Genomic DNA, 18,439 nt, shown 5'->3' with positions numbered 1-18,439 from the left:
TGCTCGCCGAAGGTGTGAGCACACCCAATCGTGTAAATTATATCTACTTAACACATAATTAAACACACATGGATGGATTTTAAAGTACAATGACACAGAAAGCGAACACAGCTGAAGAATTGTTACAATTCTTGTTATTTTTCAACAAAAAATTATATAAATGTCATTGAATCTATTTCTACCTCAACAAAATAGTATTTTATCTCAGCATTCAGTGATGGTCTGGAAAGAAATCCAAACAAAATATTTTTTCTGAGATCAATAGCCACGCAGTAACACAAGTAAACCACAACATCAATGACAATGGAATTAAATTTGGTATCATTTTCAGGATGGAATCTAAAATACAATGCGTTTACAAATGCCTAAATTACAAGAAGCCTCGCAATGACACTTCATAATTGAGAACCCAAAGGGTATCTTTGCAATCGTTTCCTAAAGAAAACATCTGGAGTTAATGGTTCAATCCATGGCAATTCACTATTGTGAGAAAATGATGATGGTGGTTGTGTGTTCGTGTGTGTGCATGTGTCCGTGCAAATGTGTGTAGATGCATTCACATGGGTGTGATTAATATCACATTACCTGTTATAAGGGGTTTGTTTAATTAGGCAGCCTTCCATACACAATAATCTGTCTCCAAAATCCCTCTGAGACTCACATGCTCATGTAAACTAGAGGAAGCTGCGTGTGAGCCCGCGTGTTCTCACTGCTGTGTGTGGTAGCGTTATGTAGCGGGCTATCCTCAGTGCCGCACGCCCATACACAAAACACATACTCGCATGCACCCTATCATGCTTGGTCCACTCCAGTCCACTAGGGACAGCGAGGTGTCAGTGGATGCATCCTGCAAGGCAGGGAAGGATAAAAGAAGGAATTGGGGAGCTTTTGTTTGAACTCCATGCCTTGACACCTGTGTTTGTTCCTTCACTTTTCAAGGTAATATAACCTTTTCTTGTGTGTTCTAAACTGCTGCAAATGAGTGTGGATGATCTAAAAACAAGCATACTAGTAATGGGATATTACGTTGGTAAAAGATGTCTGTGTGTGTGTTTGATGTTTGTATATTGTGATTTAACATGGTTTTGGGCCACGAACGGTGGTCGCCTGTGTTGACTAATTATGCATTTGGCAGTGAATATGAAATGATTGTTGTAGCCTGTCTTTTATTGTAGTCTGTTTTTATTGATTGTTAATAAAAGTTAACTCGATGCCTTGACACCTGTGTTTGTTCCTTCACTTTTCAAGCGTAAGGAACCTGTTTGTGCTGGCTCAAGTTCCCCTAGGCTTGAGGCCGGTAATAGTTACAACAGCACACTTCCATCTCCCTCTCCGGCGTTCTCTACCTCGTCTCCACACGCCTCCCCAGTTGCCCTGCCCTTGGGACTGGAGTAAATTATTTGTCATGCGTGGAGGCAGCAAGAAGCCTGTAACAAATCTAACTGACAGCATGTCCCCCCATTACATCCCATCCCACTCCACCCCACATGCAAATAGCCAAAAGAGATGAAACGGCATCTTCAGAAAGATTTTAATGTGTGATGAGGTGCTCCACTGTCCATGGAAACCTGCCGAGGTTTCAGGAGTTGAGACGAATGATTCCTAGATGTCACAATTCTCACGTAATTTGTGTACTTACAGGAAGAGAGACTTGTCATCCTGTCAGAGAACATTCTCGCTAACTGGTTGCAAAGGAACCTTCAAAACATTCAGTCACGCCTGCATGACAGACCAACTTCATGCCGCATTCTCCCCCAATGTTTTTAAAACTTTGTAATGCTACACTCTGCTAAATGATAAAAAAAAAGACCTTTCCCAGAAAATCATATTATGAAGTTACAGATAATCTGGTGTGAACTAGAATGATAAGATAAAATACTATAAAGAGACAATAAATGTTAATCTATTGTTACTGCAGTGACAAAAGTCAAAGGGGTATTCATCATTATGTCTCTGTGATGTGGATTTTGAAAGGTTATACTGTGCTCTCACTTTGATAGGAAGGCATGCTTGGGTCCCAGAAAGGTGTGCCTATCAATGTTCAACAAACCCAATTAGGACTTGACACCACCAATCCATCATCACCAGAGCAATTCTAGCTGTGGAGAAAGAGAAGAATCCATCTACTACCAAACTGTGGCTTTAATACATAACCTACACATACTCGTACTCTCTCACACACAAACAGGCATAAACACCCCCACACTGTAGGGATGGGTATCGAGAACCGGTTCTTGTTTAGAACCGGTTCTTGTTTAGAACCGGTTCTTGTTTAGAACCGGTTCTTGTTTAGAACCGGTTCTTGTTTAGAACCGGTTCTTGTTTAGAACCGGTTCTTGTTTAGAACCGGTTCCAGTGAACCGATTCCTTGGAATCGTCAGCCAAATTCTGTAACGATTCTGCGAACGGTTCTCTGTGCCGTTGCGCATGCGCAAACTTTAATAGTTTATTCAGACTGCAGCAAATATGGCAACTAGGCAGAAGCGTTATAAAGTTTGGTTGTATTTCACACGACAAAATGACGAAAACGCCACTTGTAACACGTGTAAAAAGTATATTTCGTCGAAGGGAGGAAATGCAACAAATATGAAGAAGCATTTGAACAAGTGGCGGTTCTAGACTAATTTTACTGGGGGGGCCATTGTCTAATCAGAGGGGCATATTAAAAAACGGAAACAAAGGATATTTAAACATTAAATACTTTAATTTTGCTTTACATTAAAATCATACAAAATGCTCTGGCTCTCCCTCCTCAACTCTCTCAATACCTTGATATGTTTCTCTAACCTTTTTATTTACTGGGGCAAAAAAGGCTGCAATGTTCCATTCTCAGTTCATGATGACTACTAGAAGAAGAAAAACGTGTATAAAAAAAAGTTCATATTTTTTTCAGTCAGCTCAGAGGGGCCACAGGGGGGGCCAGGGACATTTTTACAGGGGCACTGGCCTCTGGAGTCCCCCGTGAAGAAACGTCCCTGATTTGAACACACAGCATGAAATGAAGTTACTGGAATGTCATGTGTTCAATGCATGCAGCAGTGCAGCTAACGTTTGCGCTTCATCTTTAACTATTCAAGGTAGAGCTAAACTCCTCAAAACTGATCACAACCACTTGTCACTGTGTGAAGCAATTTGCCTTTATTGTGTATAGACGATCAAGTTATCTTCTGTCCCATCGTTGAAGCATACATTTTAGCTCCGGCATTTGTCTCCCATTATTGATCACTTCACGTTAATTATCGGAGGATGGGTGTTATCAGCAAAGGTTTGCGTTGTCGTGTTAACCAGTGGCGCCTTAATGCACAGGCTTACCTGGGCTTAAGCCCGGGGCCTCGACCAATCAGGGGCCTCTTAAGAATAATAAAAAATAATAATGATGATATACATCCGTATTCGCGGTGTCATTACTCTGCTCTACAGTGGCATTAGGTGGTGGATGTGGAAGTGGAGGGACCCCCCCCATCTAAACAAAATGTAACAAAAACTAGAGGGTAACATTTCTGGGTAAATTGTAGGGTGTGCTTGTCTGCATCGGTTGCAAATGGGTCCATTTACAGTAATAGAGCAAGCTATTCTAACAACATTGTTCACAACATTTTTCAGATGGAATCGCGATTCAAACAGTACCATATGCTAACTGAAAATATGCCCCCAAACGCGACTTTTTTGTTTCAGTCAAGACCCTTGCGTGAAGAAGCTGAATTGTGCTATGAGCAAGCTAGCTTAGCTGCTGTTGCTAGCCAAAATTCACTGAGGAGATCGTTTGAATGCGCCGGAAATTAACAAAGTTTCTTTTGACATAAAGTTTAGGCTGTGGCATTGAAGACAAGCTTGAGTTTGAATACATTATTTAACCCTTGTGTTCTCCTCGGGTCATTCTGACCCATCAGTCATTGTGACCCACCGTCGTTTGCGACAACTTTACCGCACACAAAAACAAAGTGAAGCATTTTCTTTTAATCGTTGGGCTGTCTCAGACCCCCCACATTGCGAAGGTTAAAAGAAAAAAACATGTATTTGCTTTTGTATTGGGTAAACATAACGATAGTTCATTATGAACCTTTTGGTCATGTGACCCGAAGGCAGCACAAGGGTTAATGTAACATTACTCAATGTACATGCAAGTCTTGAATTGCTTAAATGTGTAATGCTGCTAGTACACCATACAATACTTGCTGTGTAACAGCAATGCACGTCGTATCCATGCGTCATCGCTAACGTGTACTGACACTGAGTTCCCTTCGTTGACACAAGCCACTTTTTGCCACAAAAACTGAATTTCAGCCTAAACCGTGCAACGGTTCAATGACGCTGGCAATAATCTTGTGTGGGCTATTTAGCTATATCGCTGTTGAGAAATTGATTGTGCGATTAGCGTAACGGAGTTAGAACCGTGAAACTCGCTCCTCAGGTATGAGGAGAGAGCTAGCTTTTCTTTGGCGTAGTTGGTAGTGGTCAAGCTTGGCAAGTCGGAGGTTGTAACTTGGCATAGTTGGTAGTGGTCACGCTTGGCAAGACGGAGGTTGTGCGTTCGAGCCCAGTGAGTGGCGAGCCTTGTCGTGACGGAGCGTGGCTACAGCTGTTACATACCCGTCACATTAGCGGACGGGGTGCCTCAAAAAATGAAAAAATAAAAGTCCATATCCCAGGGGCGGGCCTCAAGTGCTATTAAGACACACCCCATACTCACAGCCCAACGGAGCGGTCTGAATCATTTAATCTGCGCTGTATGGTCTGTGACCCTCCAATCAATGCGTTGCGGCACCAATCAGGATCCACAAAATAGGCCTATGTACACACATACACGTTGTGGATTAGTCTACCTGTTCGGAATGGATTAATTAGCCATGGATATCAGGCGATTTTTGAAGAGAAAATGGGGTGCCCCCACAGATGCCCTCAAAAGGCCTCAAGTACAGAGTAAGATCAATTCACGTTTGTAAACGTTGTTTTGGTTCGCACAACATCGCATTAAGACAGGGACAAACGGCTAGCCTACTATTAATAACGTGCTTTCAAATACGATGATACCGATACCAGCCAACCTTACCGGTTCCATCAAAATAGGCCTAATGAAACATAATAATAAAGAAATAAACAGGGTTCTCAAGCCTCTGTGAAGGGTCTGAAATGTGTTTCTCACGGTAAATGTGTGTAGTTTTTTCGGTGACCGTACGTTCATTACTAGGTAAGCAAGATAGACGGGGGGGATTGAAACAGACGTGAAAGCTCGTCTGGGGGGGGGGGGGGGGGGGGGGGGGATCTCCGGGAATTTCACTCCAAACTTGACGACCCTGTAAATAAATACATAATAAAATTCATAGTTTACCCACCTCTAATTTTGCCACTACACCACTGTCAGAGGCGGACTGGGGGAAAAAAGTGGCCTGGGAGTTACTGTCACTGACCGGCCCAATCAGTACACGGCGCACGGCCCACTCAATACACGGCGCGTTGCCCACTCAATGCATCGCACGTATCGACCAGTGATTGGCCTACTTGGAAAATACCCATACACTTAACATTATTTGGGATGATTACAAAGAAATTACATCATATGTTTCATTTCTTACATTGAACTTCCGAAGTCCGTAAGAAGACACTTCAGAATTTTTTTTGAAAAATTGGCATCAAGAGTGTTAAATACAGATCGCGAGGAGAAGTATAAAGCTCAGTCAGCGATTGTGTACTATTAAGGTCTTAAAGCAATTTATACGTGTTCAAGCTGTGTAATATGGAAAGTAGTTGGAGGTGCTGGCGATGTCAGAGGGAGGGCCAGTTAGCGATGGCAGTGGGCTGGTATTTTGGAACATCCCAACCCCGTCGGCCATCTGGGATTCTCCCGGTATCCCCGATGGCCAGTCCGCCCCTGACCACTGTACTGGGATTAGGATGTGGTATTTCGTGTGCAGCATTATAGAAAATTATATAAAAGAAAATTAATGTAAATAAACCCGTTTGTGCTCTTTTCTTCCCCCCTTGCCCAATAAGAATCGATAAGAAAATCGATAAGGAATCTAATCGATAAGCAGGAATTGATAAGGAATCGGAATTGTTAAAATGTTATCGATACTCATGCCTACCACACAGTCATAAACAAAAACACACAAAAAAACTGTCTTAAATACACTCACACAAACAACAACTGTCTTAAACACACACAAACACAGTCTGACCGGATGTGAGAAGCGTTTGGAAATTGTTGCATTCCTTTTAGTCAATCTAGCTAATGCAAAAATCATGTTTGTCTGTCTCTAAATTTTTTATCTTAACAGCAGTGAGATTGAAATACAACGTTGGTGGAACATTACTCCTCACTCCCTGAAAGGTACAAGAGCTCTGAAAGAGGTTGGCGTTCTGTAATGCCAGAGAGAGAGAGAGACATGGAGAAAGAGGAAAAGAGAGGAGCAGTGAGAGAGACAGGCAGTGTGAGACAGAGTGGCGAGAGAGTGAAAGAGGAAAAGAAGAGTAAGAGGCATGGAAAAGCTAGTGAGAGGGAGACGGAAAAAACGAGACAGAATTGCCTATTTAAAAAGATGATTTTGTTGCCATGGACTCTGCGCTTCTGATATTGGAGGCAGTATAAACCCCCAGTTGGTCAGTCAAAAGAGAACAGGCAGATCAAGCCTTTTTCTATTTCCTTTCAGGGAAAGTGCTGAAGTAGTTGTTCCATGAAAATTCACATAGTAGGAGAAAACTGTTGCTTCTCAGAATGGAAAGCTGCTGTGACAACACTCCTGAATTCTATTTATGGAAAATACATTGACTTCTGGAAATAACACACAAATCTTAGATTTACCACAACACGAAGAATGGGATTTCAATTATCTTTAGGACAAAACAAAAAAGTTGTCTTTATTTTTATTTTTTTACACCAGAGGGAAGGTTCAAATCAACACAGGAAAGGTGCCCTAAGAGGCACAAAAGGTAACAGCGTGTCTAGTACAGTATACTGTACTGACCTCCCTGTCCTTTTCTTACTGAGAAACCTCAGTCTAGCTAAACACAGTGGAGGCAAAACAAGTGAGCTCTATGAGAAACTTTCTAACTCACCACAGAGAAGTCCTCCGCCGAGCAGTTCTGCCCGCTGAAGTTACAGCTCTTCAGCATCTCATCCAGCTGATGCCCAGTCCTGTTGAAGATGTCCTGCATGTCGGGGGCTGGGTACTCCAGATCAGTGGGCTTGTGGCCATCCTTGTTTTTAGGGGGCAGCCCTGTCAGGTTTGCCAGGTGATAGATGTCGGCGTCGGTGAGAGCAGAGAACCGGAAGCGGTTGATGTTGCAGATGGTCACGGCGGGGAACACCATCTCTGGCGTAGCTTCCTCGTTCAGAGCTGTGACGTGGGGGTGCTCCAAGTACGAGATGGCACACTTCGCCGCTTGGTAAATGAAGAGGGCAAGGGACGCCAGGAAGGCCAGCGCCCACAGGGTCTGCCGGATGCCCAGGCGCCCAGAGACGAGGATGTGGTTAATCCCGTGGAGAGAACAGGAGTTGGCAAAGCCAACCAAGTCCTTGGCCGGAGGTGTGCAGCTTTCCTCAATCAGACTCTCCCTGTCCCCCTCCTGCTTGGCTTTCTGCTTCTCATCCTCCTCTGCAAATTTGATTTTGCAAACAAATTCGATCGGCATGTGGGCAGCCAGGTCTGCGTTTTTTTTTGGTTACAGCTACAAGTTCTGGGTCCACTTGTCTCTTTGCTCGTTCCTCGGTGTTGCTCTTCAGTGCAGACAACTAGTCCGAAAGAAGAAAAAGAAGAAAAAGGCTGGAGAGTTTTTGCTGTTGCTGCTTCTGTCTGTGATCCCAGTCCTGCTGCTTCCTCCACTGCCACTCTGCTACGAGAGAGGAGACTGCTGCTATCTGCTCTGCTCTGCTCTTCTCTGCTCACTCTACTCTGGGTGCTTGTCTCAGTACTTGATCAGCTTGCGCAGTCTTGCCTATCAGCAGTTACACAGCTGTCCAAAAAAAGGAAACACACAGGCACCCGGGCAACAGACCCACACATGAAAATGCAGCATTTGGAGCTAAAAGCGATAGGGGGCTGCTTCATAATTCATGAGCAGGCAACATTGTGATTATTTCCTCCTCAATGGCGAGCATCGCGACTCCTCCCCCAACACTCCGTCCTTCCCTCCGTTTCCCACACACTCGTCCCTGCCGGCGTAATCCTCTCGCTTCAAACGCTGTCCTACGCCTTGACTGTAATAAAGTTGAGCCAAGGTTGTTCCGGCCAGCATACAGAACTTGATGCGAACCTGGTTGAGGGGGGGGTCAATATATTTGTATGTCTCCCCCCTCTTAAAATCCTTAGAGAAGGCTTAATTGGAGCAATAATGAGAAGTTGGAGAGAAGTGGAGTTGAACACCGGGCTACACCCGGCAATCAATCTTTTCTTTGGAACAACAACAAAAAAGTGAAAGGCTATTGATCGATGCTGAAGGATCTGTCAGAGATTAAAGAAGGCAGTACAACGGTCCTTTCTTATCTGGAATTAATGATAGCATCAGAGGTTCCAGCACGAATCTGAATTAGTGGACGCCTCCTGCTCTTAACTCAGGTGACGCTAAATATGTTGAAATAAAGTATTGATCTGTGCTCCCTGCGACCTACATCCCCATCCCGTTAAACACTATGCTTTTGTTCTGTTAATGGCCCTGTTCCAGATTGCCAAACAAAATTATGCAAGTTGGAGGCGCAAAAATACATGTTATTTACCTTTAAATGGGATTAGTCATGCAGGTCACATCACGAGGAGCTGGGACCTTTAGAGAAAAGGCACATTTAAAGGTGATTTGAGCCGCTTCAAAAACACGTGCTTAGCGCCCTCAAGTCAGGAATGAGGGAGCTGAGAAAAAGGAAGATTACCCCAACACAGCATCGGAGACAACCAGGCTTTTTTTAAATGTAAATTCTCTCCCCTCTTTCATTCTCTCTTTCTTATTTTTTTTGATTGGTGTATAGTAGTCTACTTTGAAAGAAAACAACAAGATACATTTTGTGTTCTAATGAGATAAATTGTAAAAAATATATAATTTAATAATTAATCCTTTGATAAAAACCATGTAAAAAAATATATTTTAGGCATAGTACCTTCTCGACTCCCCTCAACCGACTCCCACAGCTGAATCTGAGCTCATTAGTGGTCGTATCGTGGCTTACAGTATGTTGCATTGATCAACGTGATCTGAGTCGGCTGCAAGCTTCGAACAGGGCAGAGTGATGGTATGAGTGCGTCATGGATGTTCTCATGTCTGGGAAAGATTCTGCCATGCTCCAGCCTGCAGCCTGGACTGCAGGGCACGGGGTGCTTCATCTGAGCAAGGTTCTGAGCACGACTGTTTACAGCCTTATAGAGGGTGCTTATCCTAGGGGAGGGAGGGGGGGAAGGACAGGATAAGCGGGGGGAGGCAGAAAGAAGAGGAGGGAGGGTTGTTTCAGGCCACAAATGTAAATTGAGGGTGAAATCTGTCTGTGTGTGTGTGAGGAGGGGACATCTGGTGCATGGGAAATTTCACATATTGGATGATATTATATTTGGCTCAACCAAGATGTTTCTTCCCCTCTTTAGGTTTTTCCATCTGTAAGTGTCTCATAGCCTCACTGAGGATTATTAGTTTTGTTCACTACAATATTGGATGAATGGCAAATACAAACCCCTAATTATTAGGTACAGTACACTGGCTATGTTAAGCATGTATTTTTCAGACAAATCTAATCAAATAAGAGTGTCACTGTTGTAATTGTACGTTGAAAATCAGCTACTTGATTTATAGAGTCACTGTACTGTAATATGTCAAATAAAGGTTTTTTTAAACCCACTCTGAGTTAAACCCAAGTGTCTTTAGAACATTTTTCTTTTTTTTTTTCATGGCCCAGTCTAGAAAATGTGACTCAATGTGCCAGAGGCAACACAACATCTCTCTAATAATGCCAGGAATCTGTGTGTGTGAGTATGTACAAATTAGAATGGGTTTAGTTTACCATGATCATATTAAAACCGAGCACTCTGCAAAGTTCATATTCTGCATGTGTCCTATTTATAATCCAACAGAGTGAAGTTGTTTGGATAAGCATTACGACATCAAATAATGAAAATATAAAATTAATTGTGGTTTTCATCCTCAGTACAAAAACCAACAGCATACACCCGCATCAGTTCCCTTCTGTCTGCTGATTTGAACTGGGGTCTCTCATGTTTCCCCCATAAAATAATAAATATCAGCATTCCCTCAACCTCTTGTCCTCAAATGAGGAATATGAAGTAAATAAAACACAGAACTTGGACAAGAAAATGTGGGCATTGATCCGCAGCTATGTCACTCTGCTTTGATCTGTAATTAAAGCTTACGTGTTTGAAACTGCTACAAACTTTGTGTTATTTCATTTGGAGTGCCAGGACAAAATGGACTTGAAGTTAATAATCACGCTCCAGGGTTGGGTTCTCCTGGCGGTGTCACAGGCAGCTTGAACAGGAAGCAACACACCTAAGTAAATTGGCAAATCGTGTCCCGTTTTCGTAAGACTCTTTTTTTTGCTACCAGAACCCACTGGCATCGAAGAACTGATCAAACAGTACTACCTTGACTGAGTACTAAATATGATGAAATGAAAAGAACAGCTATGGTTTGCCTATGGTGCAGCACAGCCTGTATGGGGACGTTTGATTAATCACCCAACACATCACAGGCACTGTGCAACTAGTCTTTTAAACACCGTTGCATACTTTCATACAAACACCATGTATTTAAGATGTCAGTGAAACACAAATACAGATTCCTTGATCGATAGACAGTACATATTGCCCACAGTGCTTCCCACACAGACTAATTTGTGGCGGTTGTTGCTAATTTTGTGAAGGTGTGAATCATTTTGGATTCATATTTTATATATTAATAATTTGTTACACTGGAACTTTAACGAAGGAATTATTACGCCCCCCCCCCCACCACAAATAGCACTTTAATCTGTAGGAAACATTGGCCTGTGATAAAATTAGTGACACACGTACAGATTCCTGGAATTACTGAAAGGGACACTTCCAACATGGCGCAAAACAATCAACACAAAAACAATACTTCTCCAGCCGGTCGCTCTCGTTATTACAAAAAAAATGTCAGAAAGTGCATCTTTATAACTGAACAATTACAAGACCAGGAAGTAACCAAGGCGGGACGTTTGATAGATGTTCCTCAATGGGTTTTACTCAGCTGGGAGACTCAGAATCATAGGAGCTCTGTAAACTCCAAACTGTTTCATCCCGACTCGCAACCCCCTGATGTTTCAACTCTGTGAATAGCAAACTGGAAAGAACATGGTAGCATTGAGGGTGGTGGGGAATCTCTCTCTAGTAATGCCGAGATTGGACATGGTATGGTCCACTAGTTTAACCTGTTCTGGGCTTGCACAAATTCTGCTTCTAATCTACAACAGCACATGGAAAGCAGAGGCTACAATGCTTTATGAGAGTTCCCATTATTAAGGAGGTTGGGCTATCAACGGAGGGTAATATGGATAATGTTTTTGCTGTATATGTATGAATATGTATAGCCTTAAGGAAACGGCTGATTATGGTTAGGCACACTCGACTTAGATATTGACATGCACAGCACAAATGAGCAGAAAGCACAGGGTTCACACATTTTTTATTTATTTTTCCACATCTCCGTGGACGATTTTTATTTAAGTACATGCACAGGCGCACACACACTGCAAAATCTTACTCAAGCTGATCTGCAGTGGTTCGGACCAAACTCACCAATTGATAGGCAAATAACGTATGATGATGTTTATCCGGATCACAGAAAGGTGAAATCCTGTGACCCTATTTAACTGTGGTAACTGTAGTCTCCACCCCACCCATATCCCTGTCCTTGCTGCACACCAATAAACTCCAGTCAGCAGCAGGCTGGATTAGTGTTGTCAAGGTCATTTCAGTTTTTCTACAGATTGTGAAAGTGCAGATTGTGAGCTTTCAAATGATATGTCATACATTGAAATTTGCAAATAGTTGAAGAAGGTACGCGTAAATGAATGTTGGTAAACCTGGAAAGGTCTAGCCCAGATATTCGGCAGTAAAGATTTTAGACCTGTTCACGAATCAGAAGGTTTTGTTTTAATCATTAGAAGCATTGAGCGCCGGTTATTTCACCGCTGTGAAGAAAAGAAAACAATATTCGCACTCAATCAAATTCCAGGAATCCAGATTTCTTGACTTATCCTAGATATGTGTTTTAACACACAGTACTTTTGTACTGACTACATTGCACTGTACCTGGCCTAATTATGGTTCAAGGCGTTAAGGATGCTGTAATGTGGAATTGAAAAAATGAGTTTTAAGTTCATCACACCACAGACAAATGTGTTGAATTCGAATGAAAAAAACAGACAAGTATGTTAAAGATCCTGTAAAGCAAATTCCATGATTTGCTTCTCGCACTGAAATGTGGAGTTAGACCGTTGAACAGTTTCTCTTACGTTTTCAGCTCAGGTTTTTTAAAGGTGGAGCCAAAACCCGACCGATCTATGTCACAGCGACCAATCTACATCACAGCGACCAATCTACGTCAGATCATAGACAGTTGCATTCTGTTAATCAGCTCAGCTGGTACGATGCCAAGACAAAGTAATTAACACATAAAACACTCAAAGACTGCAGGGGCCTATTCCATAAAGGCCACTCAAAAAAGCTAGACTTAAAGTCCTAAACCAGACTTGAATAAGTTTAATTAGTCAAGAGGGGCTTAAGCGGTTCCATAAAGGCCAATTTCAGCTCACGCAGTCCGACTAATTCAAGTCATATTTACGTAGTCAAGCTAATTGCGCGTGCACCCTATTTTTTAACAGCCCGAGAGGTAAAACATGGATCATACAATCCACCACGGCAAATGCAATGCACACGGCCACATGACTTCTTCCAGAAAGAACGTCCCCTTTAAACGGTGTACAATGACAGCTCCCTCATCCACCACTTCAATCAAAGTAAAATGACACGATTGACGTCGTGAAAGTAGCCCTTTGTTGATAAAAAAATACCCTCTAAACTAATCTAGATTGCTTTTTTGACATTGTTTTTTGACATTGTTTAAAATAAATAGCCTACTATTAATTAAAACATTATCCAGAAGCCTAGTGCTAACTTTTTAACATGGGTTTTGTGTCGGGGAAATGGAGGGCGGATTTAGGTTTGTTTTGCATTTGTAGGCTACTGTTAACAATTATATTGCTATGATAAATATACTCGGATAATTTAGATTGAGATGTAGGCCTATGCCTGATGCCTAAACATTTGAAATCACAAACTAACATCCATACATTTAACGGCTATGGTGCGTAGCCTATCAAAGCATTGTTCATCATTGTTTAATGCATTAGGCTAAATGTTGTAGCCTATGTAGGCTATTTACGTTGATTTTCTATCAATGTTGAACTGCTGAGAATAAGAAAATGAGAATATATGTGGTAAATCATCGTTTTCCCGTTGGGTCAGTGTTACAGGAATGTCTGGTTAAGCACCAAGTCACGCTAAGCCCGAGAGTTAGTCTGACCCTGACCAGACTAGTTTCGTAGCCTAAGTTGCCATAGTAACCGAGTTCGAACTACGTTGAGCTAGCTTTATGGAACCGAATGAACAAGAAATGAGTCCGACTAACTGACATAAGTCTGGCTTATTCGGTAAACTCGCTTTATGGAACAGGCCTCTGGTATGGCTGTTCAGATATCTGCAATTGATTTAGCTAGTGTTGCTGTTGTTGCTAAATTCAATACATTTGAGGGGGCAGAGCAGGATCTTTAAATTGGGCTTTGAAATCATGAGAAAATCAGCAGTCTTCTCTGCTTGAGACTAAATCAAAGTAAAATGTCACCTGAAGGAGCTGAAGCTCCGCCCCCTCAAATTTATTGAATTCAGCAACAACAGCAACACTAGCTAAGTCAATTGCAGATATCAGAACAGGCCTACCTAGAGTCTCTGAGGGCCTCATTTGCTAATAATGGCACATTTTACGCTGCGTCTGTTTTTGCGAGTTTGGTAATAGCGCCAGCTATGCTTCCTCATTTTGTGTAGTTTTTTTCAAACCTGACACCCATCAGGCAATCAGCGCATATCCGCCCTCAAGCATAATTTGCACGCCTCTAAAAGAACAATGGGCTAGCATATATCTATCATGGATCTTCCTATGGGAAAAAGAAAACGCAAGCTTAAGTGTAGTGATGTGCATGAAGTTACAGCAAACCTGAACATATTACAGGGCATGGGTCTCATTTATAAAACTGTGCGTAGGATTCTTACTAAAAGTGTATGTACGCCCAAAAGCCTAAAATGGCGTACGCACACAAAAATTCAGATTTATAAAACCGTGCGTACGCACACCTGTACGCAATGTTCCCTTTATAAATCACACATTACCCACAAGTGTGCGTACGTGAATCAGCATTGTACCCCGCCCTCAACACGCCAATTTTTTACCATATATAGTCAATGCAAAGCACCTCATGAATGCTAATCTAGTATCTCATCATGACCCTGGCATACGATTGTTCTTTACGGTGAATCATAGCGCATGACAACTTCTCAGACTCTGTTAGCCTATTGGTGGAGCCCGAAAACTCCGAAAATGTGGTGGCCGGTAGATCACCAATTTAAACAAACTGTGCGAGTGGCGTCAACTATGCCAGTGATACTGCGAGTCGAGATACAATTTGACTAAAGCGTTTAGTTATGAACAGTAATCTTCATGATAATCATGAAATTGAATGAAAAAAACGTGTGTGAGGAAAACAAAATATATAAATATTATGAGTAATGTTCATCCCACATTCAACTTCTGCAGTCTAACTACAGTACGGTCATCTGCGTCGGCAATTCCAACTGTTTTCAAAATGTGCGTAGGCCTACGGGAGGGTCAGAGTTTGCGTGGAGGACCACACATTCTCCCGTCAATTTGGTTTTTTTATAAATCACAACCTTTGAGTGGAAAGTGGCGTACGCACATTTTCAGCCCCTTTTGAGCTTTATAGATGAGACCCCAGAACATTTACATGTATTCATTTAGCAGACACTTTTATCCAAAGCACCTTCCAAGAGAGAGCTTTACAAAAGTGCATAGGTCAGTGCAAGGCCGTAATCATAATATATATTGGGGGGGACCAATATTCAAATCTGGTCAAAAGGTCCCCAATATATTGATATAAAAATATGAATGTGCAACGCTACGACAGGCAACTACGCACACTGTCCGAAATTAACATTAAAAAAAAAAAAATCTCCAAAATGTTGACTCCATGGCTACGGCTTTATTGAAAGTGCAACTTGCCTGTTCTCGCTCATGTGGCAGGCAATCTGCGGTTTTACCCAAGTGCACCCTGTTTGTAAATAGCCCACATCGTTAAGTCAGTCTTTGCGAACAATTAATGCCTGGAAACAGGCGCAAACGGCTTGATAAATGAGGCCCTGACTGTTTTATGTGTTCATTACTTTGTCTTTGCATTGTACCAGCTGAGTAACAGAATGCAATGGTCTGTGATCTGACGTAGATAGGTCACTGTGACGTAGATAGGTTGGGGTTTTGCCCCGCCTATACAAAACCTGTAATAAACAAGTGGAGCTGGTTCATGCAGGGGGACGCGAGACATAGCACCTCATTAGCAGCGTGTCACTGGCAGCGCATCATATCACGCAGTAGGGGCACATCTTCTTAGCAGGGCGGGCTATTTTATCAGGATATCACTGCACTCTGCTTTGCTAGTGCGACACAGGTTGCTTTCTGTTTAATCTGCTGTTTCTTGAGTCAAACGCTGTGTCCGATCGATCTGGTTCCTGGGTGGCGTGAACAGATTGTGTCTTTGGGTAAGGTCGTTGTTTGGCGGATTCTGCTGTGGGGCTGAATCTTTGGGGACGCTTGGTCTAATGTGGGAATGTGACCGACTGGCCGTGATTTGGTGGGACAACGTGGGTTATGTCTGTTCTGCGTGTAGTACAGCGTTTTTCGTAGGATCTAACCTGTATGTCTATGTGGTCACCGACTCTGGACTGGTCCGTGTTGGATCTGGAGTGATTAGCTGCGCATTGCTGGGCTTGGTAAGTTGGCTTGTTCTGGTGTGGGTGTTTCCCCTGTTCTACTGGGCTGTGCCCTCAGCCTGTTGTTTTGGGGATGTCTGTTGTTATGGTATTGACCTAGCACTAAAGCTCTCTTGGAAGTCACTTTGGATAAAAGTGTCTGCTACATGAATTAATGTTAATGCAATGCAAGGGTTTTTTTTAATCATAAAACCAGATCAAACTGGCGGGGGCCTTGGCGGTCTGATCCTCGGCTGCAGAAGCTAGCTTTAGGGACGTGGAACGTCACCTCGCTGGCGGGAAAGGAGCCTGAGCTGGTGCGCGAGGTAGAGAGTTTCCGGCTAGATATAGTCGGCCTCGCCTCGACGCACAGCACGGGCTCCGGAACCAGTCTCCTTGAGAGGGGCTGGACTCTCTTCCACTCTGGAGTTGCCCTTGGTGAGAGGCGTCGAGCTGGGGTGGGAATACTTGTTTCCCCTCGGTTCGGTGCCTGTACATTGGGGTTCACCCCGGTGGATGAGAGGGTAGCCTCCCTCCGCCTTCGGGTGGGGGGACGGGTCCTCACTGTCGTTTGTGCTTATGCACCAAACGGCAGTTCAGAGTACCCACCCTTTTTGGAGTCTCTGGAGGGGGTGCTGGAAAGCGCTCCTCCCGGGGATTCCCTCGTCCTCCTGGGGGACTTCAATGCTCATGTGGGCAATGACAGTGAGACCAGGAGGGGCGTGATTGGGAGGAACGGCCCCCCCGATCTGAACCCGAGTGGTGTTCTGTTGTTGGACTTCTGTGCTAAACACGGCTTGTCCATAACGAACACCATGTTCAAGCATAAGGGTGTCCATATGTGCACCTGGCACCAAGACACCCGAGGTCTCAGTTCGATGATCGACTTCGTAGTCGTGTCGTCGGACTTGAGGCCGCATGTCTTGGACACTCGGGTGAGGAGAGGGGCGGAGCTGTCAACTGATCACCACCTGGTGGTGAGTTGGCTCCGATGGTGGGGGAGGACGCCGGTCAGGCCTGGCAGGCCCAAACGTAATGTGAGGGTCTGCTGGGAACGGCTGGCGGAACCCTCTGTCAGAAGGAGCTTCAACTCCCACCTCCGGGAGAGCTTCGATCATGTCTCGGGGGGGGCCGGGGACATTGAGTCCGAATGGGCCATGTTCCGGGCCTCCATTGTTGAAGCGGCTGACCGGAGCTGCGGCCGCAAGGCGGTCGGTGCATGTCGCGGCGGTAACCCTCGGACCCGGTGGTGGACTCCGGAGGTGAGGGATGCCGTCAAGCTGAAGAAGGAGGCCTATCGGGCTTTATTGGCTGGTAGGACTCCTGAGGCAGCTGATGTGTACCGGCAGGCCAAGCGGAACGCGGCTCTGGCGGTCGCGGAGGCAAAAACCCGGGCATGGGAGGAGTTCGGCGAGGCCATGGAGAATGACTTCCGAACGGCTTCAAAAAGGTTCTGGACCACCATCCGGCGACTCAGGAGGGGGAAGCAGTGCTCTGTCAACACTGTATACGGTGGGGACGGTGCGCTGCTGACTTCGACGGGGGACGTCCTGGATCGGTGGAAGGAATACTTTGAAGACCTCCTTAATTCCACCAACACGTTTTCCGACGTGGAGGCAGAGTCTGGGGACATCGGGGGGGGCCCTCCTATCTCTGGGGCCGAGGTCGCCGAGGTGGTTGAAAAGCTCCGCGGTGGCAGGGCCCCTGGGGTGGACGAGGTCCGCCCGGAGTTCCTTAAGGCTCTGGATGTTGTAGGGCTGTCTTGGTTGACACGACTCTGCAACATCGCGTGGACATCGGGGACAGTGCCTCTGGACTGGCAGACCGGGGTGGTGTTTCCCCTCTTTAAAAAGGGGGACCGGAGGGTGTGCTCCAACTTTAGGGGGATCACACTCCTCAGCCTCCCTGGGAAAGTCTATTCGGGGGTCCTGGAGAGGAGGGTCCGCCGGATTGTCGAACCTCGGATTCAGGAGGAGCAATGTGGTTTTCGTCCTGGCCGTGGAACAGTGGACCAGCTCTATACCCTCCGCGGAGTCCTGGAGGGTACATGGGAGTTCGCCCAACCAGTCTACACATGTTTTGTGGATTTGGAAAAGGCGTTCGACCGTGTCCCTCGGGGGCTCATGTGGGGGGTGCTCCGAGAGTACGGGGTACCGGATTCCCTGATCGGGGTTGTCCGGTCCCTGTACGACCGGTGCCAGAGTTTGGTCCGCATTGCCGGTAGTAAGTCGAACTTGTTTCCGGTGAGGGTTGGACTCCGCCAGGGCTGCCCTATGTCACCGATTCTGTTCATTACCTATATGGACAGGATTTCTAGGCGCAGCCAGGGTGTTGAGGGGGTCCGGTTTGGTGACCTCAAGATCGGGTCGCTGCTTTTTGCAGATGATGTG

At 44.6% G+C, this 18,439-nt stretch overlaps 1 protein-coding gene across 2 annotated transcripts in view; it reads right to left on the bottom strand.

The window, feature by feature from the left end:
* The window catches only part of asic4a (acid-sensing (proton-gated) ion channel family member 4a), a 107,363-nt gene extending 99,734 nt beyond the window's left edge, over positions 1 to 7,629 (bottom strand). For both annotated transcript variants that reach the window (XM_084689580.1, XM_084689579.1), the window contains exon 1: positions 7,054 to 7,629. In XM_084689580.1, the coding sequence (XP_084545706.1) occupies positions 7,054 to 7,629 (576 nt within the window). The remainder of the gene's footprint in view (positions 1 to 7,053) is intronic.
* Between the last annotated feature and the right edge of the window lie 10,810 nt (positions 7,630 to 18,439).

The sequence above is a fragment of the Hypomesus nipponensis genome, chromosome 23 (assembly GCF_054491055.1).
Source record: "Hypomesus nipponensis isolate SF chromosome 23, ASM5449105v1, whole genome shotgun sequence".
In the NCBI taxonomy this organism is placed as follows: Eukaryota; Metazoa; Chordata; class Actinopteri; order Osmeriformes; family Osmeridae; genus Hypomesus; species Hypomesus nipponensis.
This window is presented reverse-complemented; position numbering and strand designations above follow the sequence as displayed.